The sequence below is a fragment of the Panicum virgatum genome, chromosome 8K (assembly GCF_016808335.1).
Source record: "Panicum virgatum strain AP13 chromosome 8K, P.virgatum_v5, whole genome shotgun sequence".
Classification (NCBI taxonomy): domain Eukaryota; kingdom Viridiplantae; phylum Streptophyta; class Magnoliopsida; order Poales; family Poaceae; genus Panicum; species Panicum virgatum.
In genome coordinates, this window is record NC_053143.1 from 19,678,664 (window position 1) to 19,698,583 (window position 19,920).

Genomic DNA, 19,920 nt, shown 5'->3' on the forward strand with positions numbered 1-19,920 from the left:
CCGGCGGTGGTGCCCCTAGACCTGGGGGTGGGCGCGACGGATCTGGGCCTCCCCGAGCGGCGCGGCGCGGCGGGGGCGGAGAGGACGGCGGCGGCGATGGGGAGGGGATGTGGCCGCGCTCGCCGGAGTGGCGCTCCCCTGGCTCACGCGGAGCAGCACGCCGGCAGGGGGGGCGCTCGAGCCCTGGCTCACGCGGAGCAGCACGCCGACGGGCCATCTCGGTCGGAGCAGCGGCGGCCCGCGGCGGATCTGGAGTTGCGGTCGCTCTGCGCAGGCGGCGTCCATGGCGGCCGGCGGCGCGAGCGGGCTTCCTCCCTTCTGGTGGTCGACGTCGGGTCCGGTGGCGGTCCTGGCGCGTTCCCCCTCCTCGGCCCCTCTTTTCCCACTTCCGTTGGGCGGCGGCGCACCCCGCGGGCACGGGCCATGCGTGGCCTTGCGCGGTGGCGGCCGCTCGGGTGGTGAAGGGCAAGCGGCGCCCGAGCAGGGGCGCGAGGACGGCGGTTCTTGGCGGCGCGGCGGCCAAAGGAGGAGCGGGCCCGAGCGCGGCAGCAGGAGCGGCGGCCGGCACCACCGGCTCAGAGCGCGGCAGCAGGATGTCTGCTTATTTTTTGTTTGTCAAAAATGTTTTGGTACCGGTTGGTCTTTCCAACCAGTACCCATGGATGCCTAAGGCACCGGTTGAGAAATCCGGTGTCTTAGACTGAGGCCATTGGTCGCAGTTGTGGGACACCGGTTGGGAAACCGGTTCCTTTGGCCCTTCTCAGCCGGTGCCGAAGGCCTATTTTCTAGTAGTGTAAGCGTAGGCAGCCGCCCGAATCGGCCAAGTCCTTTGCGTCGCTCACATTGACCCCAAAGGGCTGTCCACAGATAGCAGTAGTGTAGTAGAGTAGTGGTAGAGTAGGAGTAGAGAGCAGCAGACACCAGCAGCAAGTAGTAGTAGTAGAGAGTAGTAGGAGTAGTAATAATAAGTAGCAACAGCCAGCCACAGTGCAGAGTGGACAGTGGAGAGTGGACAGCAACAGCCAGGCATAATAACTGGATTACAGCTAACTGAAAATAGCTAAGTGAGGCCGAGATACAGACCAAAAGCAGCCCACACGCTATACAGACAAAGAGCTGGATTACAGCTAACTAAAAATAGCCCAGCCATGTGCTCAAATTATCTCAAATTTGGCCACTGATGAACAACATTTCCAAGAAAATAGCCTAGCCATGTGTGAAAGGTCCTTGTTTGATTTTGTAATTGAGTGACAACATTAGGTGGACTAATAATGTGGTATGGAGATATCACTACAAGAATCCTGCTAATCCATGATGGAAATTTTCTGTCACGGATCACTGAAAACCCGTCAGCAAATAGGATCTGTGATGGATTCAGAAATCATCACGGATTGAGCGTCATGGATTGTGCTGCGTGACGGTTTGTCGAAATCCATCACAGATTAATAGAATCGGTGACAGATTTAAACCATCACGATAGAGCCCGAGACCCAGTTAACCAAGCCCAAGCCCATTTCCTGTGACAGAAAATAACCGTCACGGATGAATTGCCACATCATCGTAGGTGCTTACATGGTTGCTTACGTGGATGATGACATGTACACTACCTCAGCCCATTTGTAACAGGCCAGAATCAAAGATGGGCCAATTTCGGCCCAATTTAAACCATTTTCATAGTTATTTTTAGCCATTTTTGCAAGCCCATTTCAGAATATTGCAGCCCAAATTCGTTAGTAACTTTTAGCCCACTTTTCAGCCCACTACTACCAGCATATATAGCCCATATGCACAGCCCATTATCGAAAAGTCAGCCCACATACACAGCCCACAAGCTGTTACTGTAGCAGCTCAATAAATAAAATAATCTTACATTTGCATTCAACAGATCACATAAATTTTCATAGATCATTAGACAAGTCTTCATCTCAACAGTTGACATACAAAAGTGCATATAACCTTACAATTTACCATGGCACAAGCCAATAATACAAACTCCAAGAGATGCATACAAGGCTAGCAGCTTGATGCAAAATGCAGCAACAACAGCAAAATAGTGCCAACATACGGCAGCAGCATGCAACACAAGTCTAGCAGCTTTACTCGCACAAGTACAGTAGCAGCAGAAACAAAATAGTGCCAAAAAACATCAGCACAAGTCCAGAAGCTTGAGGCTCACACGTACAGCAGCAGCAGGCAGCAGCAGCAAAATGCAAGCAGCGGCAACAAAATATATACCACCATGTATGACTTAACTTGGTCGAAATTGACTTGACACAAGTTAGCAGCAGCAGAATGCATGTAGTTAGTGGCAAAGGATATGCATCTCTTAACTTGGTCGACTTTGACTAAGCAAAAGATCAAGTTTTGATGCCATCTCAAACTGACTCCTCTTCAAATCAGCCACATGTTCACGAAGTTCAGCATTGGCCCTTTTCTCCGCTTCCAGTTCTGTGTCTTCACTAGATCTAAGCTGGGCATTCTGAAACCCCACGTTCTGCAAGAACTGATTCTTCTTTGTGTTCTCAGCAAGCACATCAGCAACAACATGAGCCACGGACTTAGGTTCTTCACCTTCTTTTGTTGTAGATAGCTTGTTTTCCATCCAAGTCTAGCAAGCAAATAGCAAACAGCAAACATGATTAATGTTGAGAGAATTAAAAATAAGCATTATAAATATCAAAGTCCGAAAATTATCTTACAATAGCCTCAAGTACAGCAGGGGTGTAGCATTTTTTTTTCTTGCTGTAGTGGCACACCTTGAACAAATCAAGTGCAGTAGGTTCTTCATCATTATATTTATCATCCTGAGAACAACATATATGCATTAGGTCCAGCATGAATTAAGATGTTACAAAAATATGGACAGCTTCTGTTCAACTGAAAACCTGGAAGAACATGTTCAACTAAAAATAGACCTGGATAGCTATTGTTCAACTAAAAATCTGGAAGAGCATGTCAAACTAAAAAAATAGACAACTTTATAATAGCAGCAGTAGTTTCATGTGTGGTGTGCAGAACAATATATTCAAGCATGGACTACAGGACTGTGCTATTATAACAAGTTTCTAAAAAAATTCTTGCTGTACTGTGCTATAATACCGACAATAATGGATTACAGAACACTATATTCATGTGTACAGCAGCTTCTCGCATAATGGACTACAGAACAATATACTTTTCATGTGTACAGAACAATATATTTAGGCATTGACCACATGGCAGTAGCTTCAAAACTAGCAATGCTACTTCAGAACAATTCCAGGATCAGCATTCCACAAACTAATGGACTCTCATGAACATAACAGCATGAGCATGGACATCATCTTATTTAGGCTGAGGCACAGGTATTTAAGTAGTAGCTTGTTGCATACATTCATTTATATGGTGGTTAACATGGCCCACTTACCAAATTTTCAACATGAACCATGTAGGCACGAGATCCGGTTGTGTGATGGTACTTAACATTCCCTCGGTTATCTTTGTTCTTTTGACACATCTCCTACATCAAAGACAAAAATGCATGTAAGTTTGGCGATAGATTAGCATGTACAAGGCATCAATCTGGTTTTTCAGAGAAAATATACCATCTTTTTAGGACTCTTCCATGATTCTAAAAGTTGAAGCCATTGTTCATTAGTCATGCATTTGACAGGAGAAGTTTTTGTAACCAAACGTAGTGGAAAAGGATCAAAATATTCTTGCTTCAGCCTGTATCTTTGTTGGCGAACTGCAGACTTCATCATCACAATACAAGCCTTTTCAACTGTCTCATCATCTATGTTTATGTCAAACTTGGCCTAATTGAATGGAAGAACATGTATAGAAAAGAATATCAATTCAGTAATTTATGGCATAAAACAACAAACAAAGGTTCTTATGAGACTAAATGTGGAAAGGACCGGAAAATGTATGTACCTTTAGTTTTCCTAAGAATAGATCGATGTACGCAGAATCGCAGATGCAGGTTCTTTCTCTTTTGGTTCTTTCTCTTTTGATCTTGACCTAGGTTCTCTCTTTGTACAGCTTCCAATGTGAGAGTATAGGCACATGGTTCCTAACTATGATGTTGCATTCACTTGCATACTTTGCAGCAACAAGAGGAACCACTGGCCTTATATTCCCTTCAGTTATGACAACTTGCAGCTTGCCATGGCGCGTTCGGTTTAACCTTTGGAGGCCAAGTCCCATATTATTTCCTCAGTCCCTTCTCTCCACTCCCCCTAGTTGTAAATGTACATTGAAATTGAAATTAAACATATTGACTTGAAGCAAACATTGATCCAAGATGATCATGAATTTAAAGCTATGCATACAAATATTGATCAACTATGGAAAAGAGATAAACAAACTGTCACCTTCATTGGTAATCTGGTTGTGGTCACCATGTTGGGTAATGCCATCAACTACATCAGCCACGAGGATGTTGTCATCATGCTGGGTGAAGCCATCTAAAAAAGGGCAGCAAGTAAGAAAGCATTCATCATACAAACAAAACTTATAGAACGACAGTAAGAATTCATCACCTCCATTGTCCATATGGTTGTGCTGATTATGCCGGTCAATTGCATCAGACCCGGTGGTCATGTGAGTGTTGTCAAGTTCAGCAGAGTCACCACCTAAAATTAATGGCAGTAATTAAGGGTGAGTTCACCATGTTACCTAGTAGGTGCATATCTCTTCTCCGGTAGAGAAGGCAAGACTTTAATTCACCTAAAGCATACTAGTTTCTGGTATGTTCAGTATATCATCAATGTTTCATAAGACACCACAGCATGATCAAACAACCATTTACAAGAAAGGTATGAAAAATAAGACACCATCAATGTTTCATAAGACACCACAGCATGAAAAATAAGAAACTGTATGAAAATGGAATTTTTGATACAGGTTGACCCCACTTTTTAGTATCAAACAACAGATTTCAAAATTTTCCTGCATATAGCATGGTACCAGAAAACTATGAAAATTGGTTTCATTATTTTTTATTGCTAAAACTCAAGTTAACATTTTCAAAAGCTAAACAAGCAATCAACGTAAATAAATAGGTGCATCACTTAGACAAACTTCAAACAGCAAGTTAAACATTTTTCATAGCTAACTCATGGTAATGGAATGTAACAAAGTAGTGTGGAAGTAGAACTGGCCTTCAACAGCAGCCTGTGTGTGGTCATCTAAGTTGCCAACATGTTCCCCAGTGTGGCTCTCATTAGCTTGTGATGTATGTGGCACACAAATGTCACTTGGTGTGAGACTTGCATCTTGCTGGGCAATGCTTATTCTTGACCTTGTAACTTTAGGAGTCATTTGCTCTCTATAAACTCTCTTGCGAGACCGAAACTTGACTCCACCAGTCTGGATGCTTGAAGTTTTGTTATTAGAGTTTTTGCAAGTCTTCTCCTTAGTGCACTGCTAGAAATCAAAGCATGGATTAGTCAACATAGTATTAGAGTTAGATTGAATTATTATGATGAAAAAGAACTAATTAAGAATTGACAACATGGAGGAATTACGACCTTAGCATTCTCATCATCAATCAAATCTTCTTCACCAGTATCATCACGTAAAGGATCGTACTCGGACTCCAAATCTTCACTTTGATTCTGGTCAGACTGAACACCAACATGGCCTTCCAAAACTGGGGCGTAGCAGTCAAGAAGTCCAAGCTCCTTCAGCCTTGCACTGTTCTTCATGCATTGTTTTAGGCGCACCAATTCATATGGATTCACCATAGGTTCTAAGATGAAAAAAAAAACATGACCAACATATCAATAATTTAGATAGTTCATGAACGAAATAGTACTCCTAAAAATAACTCACTACAATCATTAAATAACTAGTCTGATTCAAAGCATACAGCAATTAATTCTGGAAAACTAATATGCAGCTAATGAAATCATCATATACAAGAGAAAATAACATATATGCTTTACAATGAGCACACACTCGATGATAAAAATAAATAAATTAGTAAACAGAGGTGCAGGATACTATCCAGTTTCATTAGTAAATTTATGTTCAGGTAGACAGGCACAATAAAAATAACAGGACCAAATGTATGTTCAGGTAGACAGTGATAATAAATTAATGTGTTACAGAGGTGCAGGATACTATCCAGTTTCATTAGTAAACACTAAACAGCATGTTTTAAACCACGCTTAACCACAGTCAGCAGCATAGCAGGGCGCCCTAAAAAAAGTCTCACATTTTCTGCTATCCCATGCCCAATCCATCATTCTATCCCTATCCCTAAAAGCAAACAGAGCTTTGAATCTATCCCTCCCTCCCTTTTCCCAAATCTACCGGTCATCTCCATAAATCCAAACGCCACAATCCAAAGGACACCAAAACGCCAAGAGCGAGGTGATGTTAGGAGCAAGATGGTTAGGAGCAAGATGGTTTGAACCAGTCACACTTAAACAAAACTACAGACCTCTCCTCTAAGTTATAGTCCAATTGAATTATCTCTTTTATGTTTCCAAAAAAATCAATTAGCTGTCCATTATGTGTAGCTTGTGACATTACTCCACTGTTCTGTGTCTTCTTGTTCTTGTCACGGTTAACAGTGTTAAACCGCACACCATTCACTATGCACGAGGAATATTTTCTAACTCTCAAATCAGGACCACATGCCAAGGAGAAGATATCAACATCCATCTCTTCTGGATTTGTACAGTACTTCTTCAAAATCTGCCACATGCATGCAGCACACATATATTAGAAAAATAGAAGTTACATTATGCAATATATAACTTGACAATGAATACTAACATGGTTCCTAAACCAGGTCTGAAATCCTTGTCGAAGCATTCTTTCAATGTTTGGCACCCATTGTGTCTCTAACTCTTCTCTGAACAAACTGCAGAAAAAATATAAATTAGTGTGCACAGTTGTTCAGCACAGTTGTATATAAAAGTCTAGAAGTATATAAAACATACTTGACGTAATCCTCAACTTGGGCACAGTTGTTCAGCACAAACCACACCATTTGATCAATGCCATTTTCATCATATATATATTCAGGTGCAGAAGTAAAATTAACTCCATGCCCAAAAACATCAACACCATAAGCTTCTTCACTGGAGAAACCTTTATTTCTTGGCTCCCGATTAAATCTTGTTTCAACATCGTCCATGTATTTAGAGCAAAATGTCAGACACTCATCAGCAATATATGCCTCGGCAATTGAACCTTCTGGTCGTGACCTATTCCTCACATATCGCTTCAAAGTATATAGCCGCCTCTCAATTGAATACATCCAACCATATTGCACAGGACCGCTGAGCAAAGCCTCATCAGGTAAATGTACAGCAAGGTGTACCATCACATCAAAGAAAGCTGGAGAAAAAATTTTCTCAAGCTTCACCAAAATTATAGGGATTTCTTTCTTCATTTGAACCAGCACATCCTTTTTAAGTGTTCTGCTGCACAATTCCCTAAAAACCTCCCCAACTCAGATATTGCTTCATAAATATCCCTGTCCAGAAATCCTCTCATGGCAGCAGGCAAAATTCTTTGCAAAAGAATGTGACAATCATGTGTTTTTAGCCCTTGTACCATTGTTCCCTCAGTATTTAAACATCTTGAGATGTTGGAAGCAAATCCATCTGGAAACTTGACCTCTTGTAAAAAAGCACAAAAAGCCTTCTTCTGTTCAATGGACAAGGTATATCTAGCATGAGGCATCTCTCCATCCTCTCTAAATTACAGCTCCTTTTTAATTCCCAAATCTTTCAAATCAAGCCTAGCTTTAGTTGTGTCTTTTGTCTTGCCCTTTATATTGAGAATTGTCGCAATTAGGCTCTCACATATGTTCTTTTCAATGTGCATCACATCAAGATTATGTCTCAACTTTAGCTTTTTCCAATATGGTAGCTTCCATAAACTAACCATCCGGCTCCAAATTTCCACATGACCCCCTTCAGAGTTGGAACGCTTCCTTTTCCCAGTTCCTTGTGGCTTCCCAGGTCTGACGTCTTAACTCTCTCCAATTCAGCCAGCAGCTCTTCCATACAGAATTTACCTGGTGGATCATTGCTTTCGTGAAGTCCGGTAAACTCATTGTTTGTCCTCAAAGGATGTTCCTTTGGAAGGAAACGAAAGTGCCCAAAATAACCAATTTTACTCCTTAGGCCATATGAAAGAGGATCCTTGTCACAATGGAGACAAGCAAAATAGCCCTTTGTTGTACACCCTGAGAGAGTGCTCAAAGCTGGGTAATCATGGATGCACCACAAAACTGCTGCACGAAGTTTAAATGATTTTCCAGTAATAGCATCATAAGTATCGACACCTGTCCAAAGCTCAAGTAAATCCTCTACAAGAGGCTGTAAAAATACATCAAAGTCCTTCCCGGGTGATTTCGGACCTGGAATAAGCAAAGCCATCATAAAGTTTGATTCCTCCATGCACTCCCACGGTGCTAGGTTGTATGGCACAACAAAGACATGTCACATGCTATATTTTGTGTTCTTTTCTGAAAAAGGATTGAACCCATTAGTAGCAAGGCCAAGTCTAAGATTTCTTGCATCCTTGGCAAAATCTGGATATTCACGGTCAAAATCTTGCCATGCCTCACCATCAGCTGGGTGGCTCATATTCTTCTCAATGGGCTGCCGCTTTAACTTGTGCCATTGTGCCGCTTTTGATGCTTCTTTGGTCGAAAACATTCTCTTTAGCCTAGGTGCCAATGGAAAATGCCGCAACACTTTTTGTGGAATCTTCTTTCTTTCTGCATCTTTCCATCTTGAGAGACCACAAACCGAGCAATTGTCATAGTTCTTATATCCCTTTCTGAAGGGCACACAATTATTATAGCACACATGTATTGATTCATACCCAAGACCCATTTCCTTTAGAATACCCTTTGCTTCATCATATGATTTTGGGAGTGCATTGTATTCTGGGAAAGCATCAGCCAAAAAATTCATGTGTGCAGAAAAAGCAGAATTGCTGATCCTATATAAGGACTTCATATGAAAAAGCCTTACCACAAATGAGAACCTTGAAAATTTGGTACAACCAGGATAAAGTTGACGTTTTACCTCTCTCATAACAATCTTCAAAAATGACTCTCTATCACGAGGTTGTTCAGCACCAACTTGATTTTCTACATCTGGTCTTGCTGGTGCCGCTGCAGCCTGTAGGTCTCCTAAAATTCCTTCCAAACGATCACCATAGTTGTCATCCTCTGTCACACCTAACCAATGTGTGGAACCATCATCATTGTCATTCATATCAACACCTAACCCATGTTGGGAGCCATCATCATTGTCATTCATATCAACACTTAAGCCATGTGTGGAACCATCATCATTGTCATTCATATCAATAGGATGCTCAATAACATTAACATCTAAGCTCTCTCCATGATGAATCCACCGAGTATAAGTAGTCTCCATACCATTCATCAGTATGTGCTTCTTCACAAGAGCCTGTCTTTGGTATTTCTGATTAAGGCATCTGCTACAGGGGCATAGAATTTCAACATTCTCATTGAATTTCCCCTGAATGAAACTCATAAATTCTTTGACACCATCAACGTATTCAGGGGAAAATAGTCTGCTGTGCACCCAACTTCTATCCATCTAATCAAACATGGTAGATAAACCTCAATGAGCAAGCTGCACCAATTCAAATGCTACATCCAACAAAAAAAAAGAAGAGATATACCTTGGCTGGCTGTCACCAGGTGTTCAGGCGAGGCAGATGGGGATCTCCTCAGACAAAAGGCAAGTGGTCAGCGATTGACGATTTCAGTCGTGCTCAGAGGCTGCATAGATATATAAGTTATGATATCTCAATTTCATACTTAAATCTATATCTCAATTTCATACTTAAATCTACGGTATAATTGATCTCTTTTCAACATTAAATTAGAAATTTTAGAAGAAGAATGAGAAGTTACCAGGCTTGGAAGTTGGAATCGGAACTGATGAACTGTGACTGCAGCTACAGCGTGCAGTCTGGCGGGCTCGCAGGCGCTGGGAGGCAGGGGCGCACTGGTGCACCGCGCGCAGGGCGTCACCCCGCGGACCTCGGTGCTCAGCGGGCTAGAGGTCCGAGCTGGCCGACGGGCGGCAGAGGCGCGCAGCACGGGCGGACGACGGCTAGGGTTAGGAGCTCCTGGTCGTTGGTGCGGCAATTGAAGTCGTCAACATTGGTGCGGCAATGGAGAGTGGCGGTAGTGCCGGATGCGCGATGACGCGGCAAGCAAGGAGGGGCGTTGCTGAACGGCGTGGCAGTAGTGGGCAGCGGCGCTCCTGCCAAATCTCGCCGTCGGCGGCGGTGTCTGAGTTCGTGAAGTGGGTAGCACCGAGTCCGTTATCTCATTTTAGGATGACTTAGTCATATATTCAATCAACAAAAACAAGAAGAATCCCAATCGAAAGCATACGAACTACTAGCTCATTGGTAAGGCAGTCTGTTGCATTCGCTTGGTCCTGGGTTCGAGTCCCGTGAGCGCCATGTTTTTTGCTTTTCCATTCATTTTACCAAATATTGTGCCAACTCAGTGCTGGGCCGCGCCTTGGGCCGCATGCGCCTGCTGGGCCAACGCCTGTATGGGCTAGTAATAATAAAGAAATAAAAACATAATTAAGTGCACTTTTTAGACTAACAATAATTGAATAGAACACATTTCAAAAAAAATAATTGAATAGAACAACTACATTTTAGTCCAAAATCCTATGTGCTGCATATTTTTTTGTTCCCAACCGCAACATATATATTGAGAATAGTTTTAGTTTTGCCATATGCATCGTATGAATGTAACATATTAACAAAATTATTTTATCAAATAATTTAACAAATCGTCTTTTGGGTTTGATTCTTCTTGTAATCACATTTTAAATTTTTTGAGCTAAATATTATAGCGGGCCTACTGTTTTGGGCTAACTACAGTATGACGAATTTACAATCATACATTGTGACAAATTTACAATCATACATTTGTGACGGTCCTGATAAAACCGTCACGAGTTTACGGGCTGTTAGTATCCGCTGGGCTCATTCGTGATGGAAAAATAGAATATCGTCAAGGATTACGTCTGTCAGTGACGATATGAGAATCCGTCATGGATTAGCAAGTTTCTTGTAGTGTATACACAGGTGATTAGTCCACATGAGATGATGAGAAGGAGCTCATTGCGTATGAGACATGACATAGAGTCATGTGACCAAGATGGTGAAGATCAAGACAAGACTTGGCTTGATGGACCGGTTGCAATGATGAAGGGCAAGTCAAGGCTTTGAAGCGACGGACCGCGAGGCGGTGAAGCTTGGGCAAGACTTGGCGCTGATGGACCGAGGCGACGGTGAAGAGCTAGCAAGGTCAAGATTGATGGATCAAAGAGGTCATGTGATGATATAGATTAGATCATATCATTCTTGATCGTGTCGGTGCATGTGTTGCATTAGCACATTGGAGGCGATGGAGGAAATGGAAATGCGCAAGGCAAAGGTATAACCTAGGGCATTTCATTTCACCGGTCTAAGGTTGAGTAGAGAAGTGCTTGACTGGATTTATGATAGATGGCCGTACTATCAAGAGAAGCAAACTTGTTTGCATATCGGTCATCTAGTTCCACTTGGAGCAATCTAACTTTGCAACGTGTTAGGATCGAGTGGCGCGGTGAGATCAAGTGAAAATCCTTTGAAAAATGATTGTGAAAATGCTAACACACGTGCACAAGGTGATGGTGACTTGGTGGTGTTGGCACATTTGCAAAGGTGTTGAGAAAAGGAGGTCAGGGTGCCTCTGTTCGTGCATCGAACGCTGCATCGGACGCTGAGTCCATGCATCTGATGCAGCAGGCAGCTGTGGCGTTGATGCGTGGCTCGCATCAGACGCACGATGCGCTGAGCACCGGACGTGTCCAATGGGAACGTCGACATCATTAGTTGTGGCAGCAGGCGAGGGTTTGCTGAGGAGGCGCATCGGCACGTCCGATGGCCTGGCGTCGGACGCGTCCGATGGCCTGGCGTCGGACGCGTCCCATGCGGGTTCTTGCGGGACCTTACTGGACCCGCATCGGACGCTGCACCGAGGGCACTGCTGTGCGTTCGATGAGGTGCGTCCGGTGAAGTGGTGCAGCGCGGCGGTGTGACTGACTGGTCGCATTGGACGTGTCCGGTGCGAGGCACATATGCGTCCGATGCGACATTAACTCGCGTGCGGGGTGAACTAGCCGTTGGAGATCAACCGGCGAGGTTCAAAGGTAGGACACGTAGACGATGTCTGTGCATCGGACTCTCGGACTTGTGCGTCCGATGCGTGCGTCCGATGCACGCGTGGCCGGTTGCTATTGAGCAACGGTTGTTTTCGAGGCTTGGGCTATTTAAGCGCCCCTTGGCCGGGTTTGGCCGGTAGCTGAGCACACTCTAGCCTTGGTGGCTTGTGTGGTGGTGGTTGAGTGCCCTCTAACTCACTTGTGCTTGAGAGTGTACTTTGAGAAAGTGAGAAGAGCGATTCTAGTGCGTTGCATTGAGAGATCGCATCGTGTGGCACTAGGTGATCGAGTTGCAAGCCAGTATGCTTGTTACTCTTGGAGGTTGCCATCTCCTAGACGACTTGGTGGCAAGAGGCTCCATGAAGCACACCGTGGGTATTGTGTGGTGCTCCGGAGAAGCATTGTGAGAAGTTGGTGCTCACCTCGCGGGGATTGTGAAGAGCAACCCTATTGAAGTGTGTCATTGAGCTACCTCACTTGCGAGTGGTGTCTTGTGGCCTTGCGGGGCACGGTGGGGGATTGCCACCAAGAACCATCGGGGTGTTGGTCGACACAACGAGGAGTAGGGGAAAGTTGGCAAGCTTCTCGATACCTCAGTAAAAAATCACCGTGTCAACATTGTCTACTCTTCTCGGTGGTTTGATACCTTCGATCACAAGCATTGTATTTACATTCATATATATCCTGTGCTTGTGTAGTTGCTCTTGCAACTAGAAGCTTGTGTAGCTCTCTAGTTGTCTTCTTGCTTGTGTAGCTGGAAGTAGAGATCGTAGTGTAACGAGTTAGCTTGTGTAGCTTAATTAGTTGCTCTTGTTTAACTTGTGTAGTTAAGCAAGTTGAGCTCTTGGTTTTGGATTGTGTATCCTTGTCGTTGAGCATCTAGTGAGCTTAGGTTTGGCTTTGTGCTTTTGCTCATTAGAATTGAGTAGGAGCTCCCCGGTGTGTAAAGTCCTAGTGCTTCGGTCTTTGTGATCTTGCATTAGAATTGTTAGGTAAGCTCTAGCTAGCCCGGCACTCCATTTGCTTTGTGTAGGATCTTTTTGGAGGTACCTTAGAGTCATAGTTAGAGGGTTGAAGTCTTGGCTAAGTGATTAGTTTCTATTCCGCATTGATTATTGTTGACGGTCGTTAAGTGCTAAAATTAACCGTCAACTCCTGCATCTTTTCAGGATATTTAATCACCAAACTTAGATATAGGGCTTGTAACTAATCAATTCCACGAGTTTTGGTGAATTGTCATCTGCAGGCACCCACAACTGCAAAGCGGAGAAAACACAGGAGAACACACGATAAAATGCACAAAATACTGCTACCCAGAAATGCCACTTACAAGAAGGGCCCACAAATCAGAGGAAACGGGCGCGCCACGCAAGATGCACCTAAGGATAAGGCTCAGGGCCCACGTGTCAGCCTACCAGAGGAAGCAGAGACGAAGAACCTGCACCTGGGGGTCGACCGACCCCCAGGTTCGGTCGAACCTGGACAAGCGTACGTCCAGGTGCAGCTCGACGTGGAGTAGCCTCTAAGCAACCTCATCCCGGGGAGATATGGTTTCCATGTAAAGAACCACGTAGAGTAGCCCCTACTCCACCTCCAACACTATATAAGGGGGCCCCCTCTCCTCCTCTCATTCATTCACCATTCACCATTCACCCACCAAGTGACACACCATTTCGTATGTGAAGGAGAAGAGTAGAGAGGCTCCACCTCTTTGTATCATTAGCCTAGGAAGTATGTGAGGAAGGAGTTCAGAGAAGAGCCGGACTTATCGGCGTCTCTTCGACTTTGTACCTCTACGGATACGGTACATTTGGAGTACATATCCGGGTTCTTCTATTCGGTGAGTTCTAGTAAAGTTATTCTTCTGTTCTCATTCGTTCGCGGGTTCATCGTCCGTTCTCGTAGCGGATACTCTAGAAGAGGGCCCATGATAAAGACGGGATAACCCTACGCGACTCTAGAGTAGTAGTCGAAGGCATAGGCGTGGTGTCTTGGCCTTAGATTACCTTTGTTTGTCTCGTATTCAGCTGGTATTGTGGGGTAGATAGCAGGTGGTGACAGCCCTATCCGTCCGCTACGGAGACAGTCTACGTGGTTAGTGCACTCCCCCCCCCCCCCCCCCCCGCCTGGGTATGACATAGAGCGATATTGGAGGTCCCTGGCAGACCTGGGTCGGACCGGTGCCTGAAGTGGGCGAGTGAAAACATTAGTGTATCTTCCCTTGAACCCATCCTTAGATCAGAACCACACTACCCTAAGGTCTCTCTATCTCTTATCCTCTTCGGGGTAATCTAGTTAGAAGACAGTTACACACCCATTCCTCGTGGAAAATACGATACCCTGAATACTCCCGGGTGAAGTGCTACAACGGTATTTCCGTGCGCTTGCAGATTTCTCTGTAAGAGTTAAGAAATACCAACAAGCATTTATGGCGCCGTTGCCGGGGAACGGTTGTCGTAGTAGTCTTCGAACCTAGTTGCCCGTGTGTCTTTTTTTTTTACCTTTTCTTTTCTTTTATCCTTATACCATGTCATCCTCTTCTATCCCACCGACTCTCTACCTCCGAGAAGGAGTTCTTAGAACCATCAACCTCTTCAAGGCCTTACTCGGCTTCTGGCTATGAACTCCATCCTCGCTTCATTGCCATGGTTCGGGCACAAACCTTCTCTGGACTAGAAAATGAAGATCCCGAACATCATTTGCAAGCGTTCGAGGAACTGTGTTCATGCTTGGTAATACCAGGCATGTCATAGGAATCCTTGAGGTGGAAGTTGTTCCCTTTCTCTCTCGTGGGGAAAGCGGAGCAATGGTACACTCACAACGTGAGGGGTACAATCCAAGATTGGGAAGGGCTCCAAGATGACTTTTGTCTCTCGTTCTCTTCTTTATCCCATACAACCTCTCTCCGAAGTAAAATCCTTGCATTTGAACAATTAGAGAAGGAGACCATAGGAGCAACATGGGCAAGATTCTCACGCCTTTTAGCTTCATGCCCAGACTGGTCTATACCCGATGATGTATCCTTGCACAACTTTTACTCGGGTTTAGACATGGACTCATCCGACGATCTCGATATCGCTGCTGGAGGATCGTTCGCACATAGAACTCCAATAGAAGGAAGGGAAATCCTAGATCACATTTTAAGAAACCCTTCTCTTCTTTCCTATCCTTGTGAGCCCCAGGACCAGTCCCAGCCACACCATGAGAGCCCCTCATTAGCCGAATCCAACACTTCACCTCCTACACCCCAAGATTCATCTGATGAGCCCTTTCCCGAACCACGAACATCGAAGGAAGAAAAAATTCAACCTTCAAAGTCCTCTTCCCAACTCGAGGATTATCTTTATGAAATCCTTACAAACACCTCGAGTTACCTTTGTGATAGGAGACCGACGACATCCCTTTCTTCTCCTAGAAAAAACATGAACGAGGAATGGTTGGAGGGAATGAAACGCTCTTCTGAAGCATTCCGAATTAGCTCACTCTCCATGACAATTTCTTGTTCAATAAGAGGAACTGTTGTAGAAGCCCATCATGACCCCACTGCCGAGGCTTGCATCATGTCCGAATTCCTCAAAGACACCTTCATAGGAAGCATGCCTCTAGCCCCAACTGACAGACTCCTCCGATGTCCTTCAGGATTATTCTTTGAATGTCGAGGGATCGCACAGACAGTGCCGGTCAAGATAGACAAAATCGAGTTTTGCTTAGACTTCCACATCTACCCGATTGTCGATTTTGATCTTCTTCTAGGCTCCCCTTTAGAAAACCTTCTATAAGAAAAATCATCACAAGGGAGCCTTAGTTATGAATCTAGGGAAACTTCAGCTATCTCTTACACGGAAAATCCAATGGCGGAGCATCATGGTGATCACAACCCATTCAAAGAGATGATGCTTACGTCACCATTCATCTCTCCAAACATTGCTTCTCCTCCCGATCCTCTCAATGACGCACTTCTCAAAGAAGACATCAGGGAGGAACTGTCAAATAGAATAGTAGACTTTTCCGAAGCAGTTTGGATTGAGTCACCCTTCACGATCATTCCATGTTCCATATGGGGAATCACCATAGAAGCCCAGCTTATCGCCAACGTGGAGGGTAATATCATGCCATGGCACTTGGCACAATCTCTCTTAGGTAGTGTTTCTCTAGCGCCATCTGGCAAACTCTTGAAAAGTTGTCCCTTTGGACACATTCTTGAGTGCCGAGGGGTTGCTAGTGCCGTGCCAATTACTATAGACAAAATCGAGGTCAAACTTGACTTTCACATCTTTGATGTCCTCGATTTTGATCTTCTCATAAGCTACCCTCCGGACAACCTTCATCATACACCTCTAGGGAGCCTATTCAAGAAACTTGGGAAAATGACTTCTACCACACCTTGCTTAGAAAATCCCTTGGCGAAGCCTTTTCCCATGAGGAACTTGCTCGAGATGATAGTTGTTGACGCTCCTTAGAGCGCCAATTTACGTACCGCAAGCGCACGGATCGTGTAGCTTTTCCCTTAGAGTATTCCCCCAAGGTTTATCAATCCACGGAACAAGTGTATTACTATGCTTAACTAAGCACTAATGATGTTGGTAAAAGATCTATATTGAATGATTGAGTGTGAAATAGATCTAATCTAACCAATCTAATCTAATCTAGACTAGTGAGCAATGGTATGTGTGTGCACAAGATATGAAGAGCATTTGTCCATAGGCTCTAGGATCACTAGAGATGTAATCGCCAAGCAACGAAGAACGGATCTAATCTACCAAAGGTGTGTTCCAAGATCAAAACCTTTCCCTCCCGCATACTGTCACTACACGAGGATAATCGGTAATGAATCAACAAGAACACAATAGTTGATGTAATCTAAGTAAACCATGCAAGAGCAAAGCAAACCCAAAGCCAAGTCACGAACTATTAGGCATCAAAGCATCATCAACAAGAATCATGATAGATCAATCTCATAAAGGATTCGACAATTACAACTCAAGATCTCCTTACAACCCCATGAACAAACGAGGACTTTACCCCATGAAGCTAAGCGAAGCGTAGTCGATCATGGTGGTGAAATCTCCGGCAAGGGATGGATCCCTTGCTGTCCTCCAACTTGCAGTGGCGCCGAGAGACGATGAGGCCTCCGGTGTCACCTTTCTCTTGTGTCTAACTCGAATGTATCTCTGGATGCTCTTCACTGGATCCTCTAGATCTGCGATCTCTCCGCCTTTCTCCTTTTGACGGCGGCTTCGGGGTATTTATAGGCAGATATGGTCAGTGGTTTTGGTAAAACATAGATTAGGGTTGACGCATACTTCGTGCTGAAGAAAACCGAGATCGATTGGGCTCCGAAAAGGGCTAGGCCGGCCGGCCCAAGGACTCCAGGCCGGCCGGCCTGGGCCTTTTCTGGCCCCTTTCGGTCCCATCTTTCGCATGTTGAATCTTCCTCTTATTCCTCATCTTAGCCCAGTTGTAACCATGCGTCAAAACATCTCCGAAAATGTCCAATTTCCTGTCAAAATGCAACATGCTCCAAAATCCAGGACAAAATCGAAAACGGTCAAGTTCGGGTGCCATGTGGCGGGTTAGTACATGAATCATCCCGAAGAATTTACCAAAACAACTCCTAATCATATAGTAAAATGGGTACTTAAGGAGCGCCAACATTCCCCCCATGCTTAGCTTTTGCTCGTCCTCGAGCAAATCAAATCATCAAATCCTTCCATGGGTTGCTCAAGAGTTCTCGAACTGCAAAATTTACTTATGCAAACAAGTCTAACAATATTTCTCCAAACAAAGGTCAGAGGAGCAGCGAGGATAATCATATCATGGGCGTTTAAAAACTCATCCAATATTACTCCACAACTCTTACCTTTAGCCGGCAACTCGAATATCGACAACACTTGCTTTTCTTGCCATCCTTGGAGGTTTTTCTCTCTTTTTTTTATTTAAGAAACAAAATACCCTGCAACAAAGGTTAGACCAAAAATTCTTGCACAAGTCCTTTCATGTCTCTCAATATAAGTGGCTACCCTTTTTTTATTTACAAGCTCTCATCTCCCGAAAGTCTCTCAAGTATAAAGTGGGGCTATAGGTGAGGCTTAGAAAAGTATATACATATATTGTCAAATTAAGAAAACCTTCTAATGATTGCTTACCTTCCGAGCCAATGATCATGAGAGTTTCTCCGTAGTGTAAAGGGTTCAAGGGTAAGAAGATTTAGAATGGTGGACATGTGCAAAGGCATACAAAAAGATTGACTTCAAGGCACAAGCATCGTCCTCGTTGTCGGATTGCACATGGTTGGAATTGAGGATATTGTTCTCAAACAACAAGGTGATATCTCTTTGCACTTCTCTAACCATAAAATCCCTTCATTTATTTTTTTCTTCTCTTCTCATACATTTTTTCTTTTCTCTTTCTTCTTCTCTTTTTTTTCTCTCCCGAATTTTCTCTCTCTGTTCCGACCCTTTTCATAGGACACTTTCTATAAAATATAGATAGCCAAATCTCCAAAGCGTCTCCCTAAATTTTTAGAACCCGAACCGAGACCAGAGAGGCCTAGGCCGGCCGGCTCAAGAGGTGTAGGCCGGCCGGCCTGGGGCTTTCCCAGGTCGGATTCGGTCCATCTTTTGAATACTCCTTCCTTTCTTCATCCCAAAGTTATGTTTTATACAAATCATGCACAGAAACAGAACGTATCCTCACAATTGGGTTGTGGTCAAGGAAGACGATAATAAACAAGAAAATCTCGGGTTCGGGTTTTGCAATCCGGTAGATCTCATGAGTTGTTCCAATGAGGAATTCTCATTACCGAATATTGACGTGGCTAGCAATTCAGAGATGAAAAAATATGGACATGATCATTGCTCGAAATTAAAACTCCCAAGAGAAAGAAATCCTAACTCAACTCAATGTACATCCAATACTTATGGTGGAATGAATATAGCTTGTTGATGATAGGATTTTTACTCTCAACTTGCCAAGAACTTGATCAACCTTATGTTTGTAGGGGTTTTATTATTTTTATGAAATTAAAATCCTCCAAATCATGCCTTACTCGCAAGCGTAATCAAAACCAAGTGCTAGATCAAAGCTCAAGTGTGGGTATTAGCATGGACGAATAATTTACTAAGCTCCACAAATAAGATATAAATTTCATGACAATGCTCGTGAACAATTGCTTTAAAGAAAATAAAGTAAAACTGAATGCATAAATAAAATTGCACGATCCAACAAAAAACAAAGACTCTTTTTATTTTGTTTTCATGACTCAACACTAATTTAAGACTCACTCTCACACATGCGAAAAATAAAGCACACTCACACGACGAACTTTCGAGTAAACAAAGCCCAAAATTCAATCTACGAGTCGTCACACCTTCCTCCCCATGCTTAGATTATGCGGCGTCCTCGTCGCAATGATATAAAAGACGGGTGTGACACTCGTCGGTGTTCTCAACGGCACCTCGGGCAATTGCATCTTGGATGCCCTCCTCCTTGCTTTTGTAGATTTCCGACCATCCCGAATAACTTCCTTATGTTGCGGAGAAGGAAGTTGTAATCTCTTTCGGCCAAGCTCTCGATGTCGTCCATCCTTCTATCCATTGCCATGATTCTATCGTGGCACCTATCAATGGTGGCATGGAGGTCCGCGATGTCATTGCGACACTTGTCACAGCACCCGAAGTGATGCCTGCTGCGG

At 44.0% G+C, this 19,920-nt stretch overlaps 2 protein-coding genes across 7 annotated transcripts; both read right to left on the bottom strand.

Moving 5' to 3' along the window:
• Positions 1-1,880: 1,880 nt before the first annotated feature.
• Positions 1,881-4,621, bottom strand: LOC120644153. Its single transcript, XM_039920717.1, has 7 exons — positions 4,524-4,621; positions 4,356-4,448; positions 3,916-4,220; positions 3,585-3,797; positions 3,407-3,499; positions 2,700-2,804; positions 1,881-2,608 (listed from the first exon to the last, which is right to left on the bottom strand). Exons 4-7 carry the CDS (start codon positions 3,741-3,743, stop codon positions 2,327-2,329), a joined length of 639 nt encoding a protein of 212 aa, XP_039776651.1. The 5' UTR covers positions 3,744-3,797; positions 3,916-4,220; positions 4,356-4,448; positions 4,524-4,621; the 3' UTR covers positions 1,881-2,326.
• Positions 4,622-5,148: 527 nt separating this feature from the next.
• Positions 5,149-10,291, bottom strand: LOC120644152. Of its 6 annotated transcripts, none has more exons than XM_039920713.1 (7): positions 9,905-10,291; positions 9,670-9,769; positions 6,936-9,584; positions 6,769-6,856; positions 6,431-6,687; positions 5,514-5,734; positions 5,149-5,406 (listed from the first exon to the last, which is right to left on the bottom strand). In XM_039920713.1, exon 3 carries the CDS (start codon positions 9,582-9,584, stop codon positions 8,448-8,450), a length of 1,137 nt encoding a protein of 378 aa, XP_039776647.1. In that variant the 5' UTR covers positions 9,670-9,769; positions 9,905-10,291; the 3' UTR covers positions 5,149-5,406; positions 5,514-5,734; positions 6,431-6,687; positions 6,769-6,856; positions 6,936-8,447. The 6 variants fall into 5 exon arrangements, 4 of the variants coding, with proteins under 4 accessions (XP_039776648.1, XP_039776647.1, XP_039776649.1 ...); XR_005663459.1 differs by having other exon boundaries at positions 5,514-6,687; positions 6,936-8,899; positions 9,042-9,584; XR_005663458.1 differs by having other exon boundaries at positions 5,514-6,687; positions 6,936-8,899; positions 8,988-9,584.
• Positions 10,292-19,920: the final 9,629 nt, after the last annotated feature.

What these genes read in the sequence shown, in the direction of transcription:
- LOC120644152 (XM_039920714.1), bottom strand. Translation starts at nt 9,584, where the DNA reads ATGGATAGAAGTTGGGTGCACAGCAGACTATTTTCCCCTGAATACGTT.
- LOC120644153 (XM_039920717.1), bottom strand. Translation starts at nt 3,743, where the DNA reads ATGATGAAGTCTGCAGTTCGCCAACAAAGATACAGGCTGAAGCAAGAA. An exon ending in GGAAGAGTCCTAAAAAGATG is followed by an intron (nt 3,500 to 3,584) that starts GTATATTTTCTC and finishes TCTTTGATGTAG; the next exon opens with GAGATGTGTCAAAAGAACAA. An exon ending in CTGCTGTACTTGAGGCTATT is followed by an intron (nt 2,609 to 2,699) that starts GTAAGATAATTT and finishes TTTGCTTGCTAG; the next exon opens with ACTTGGATGGAAAACAAGCT.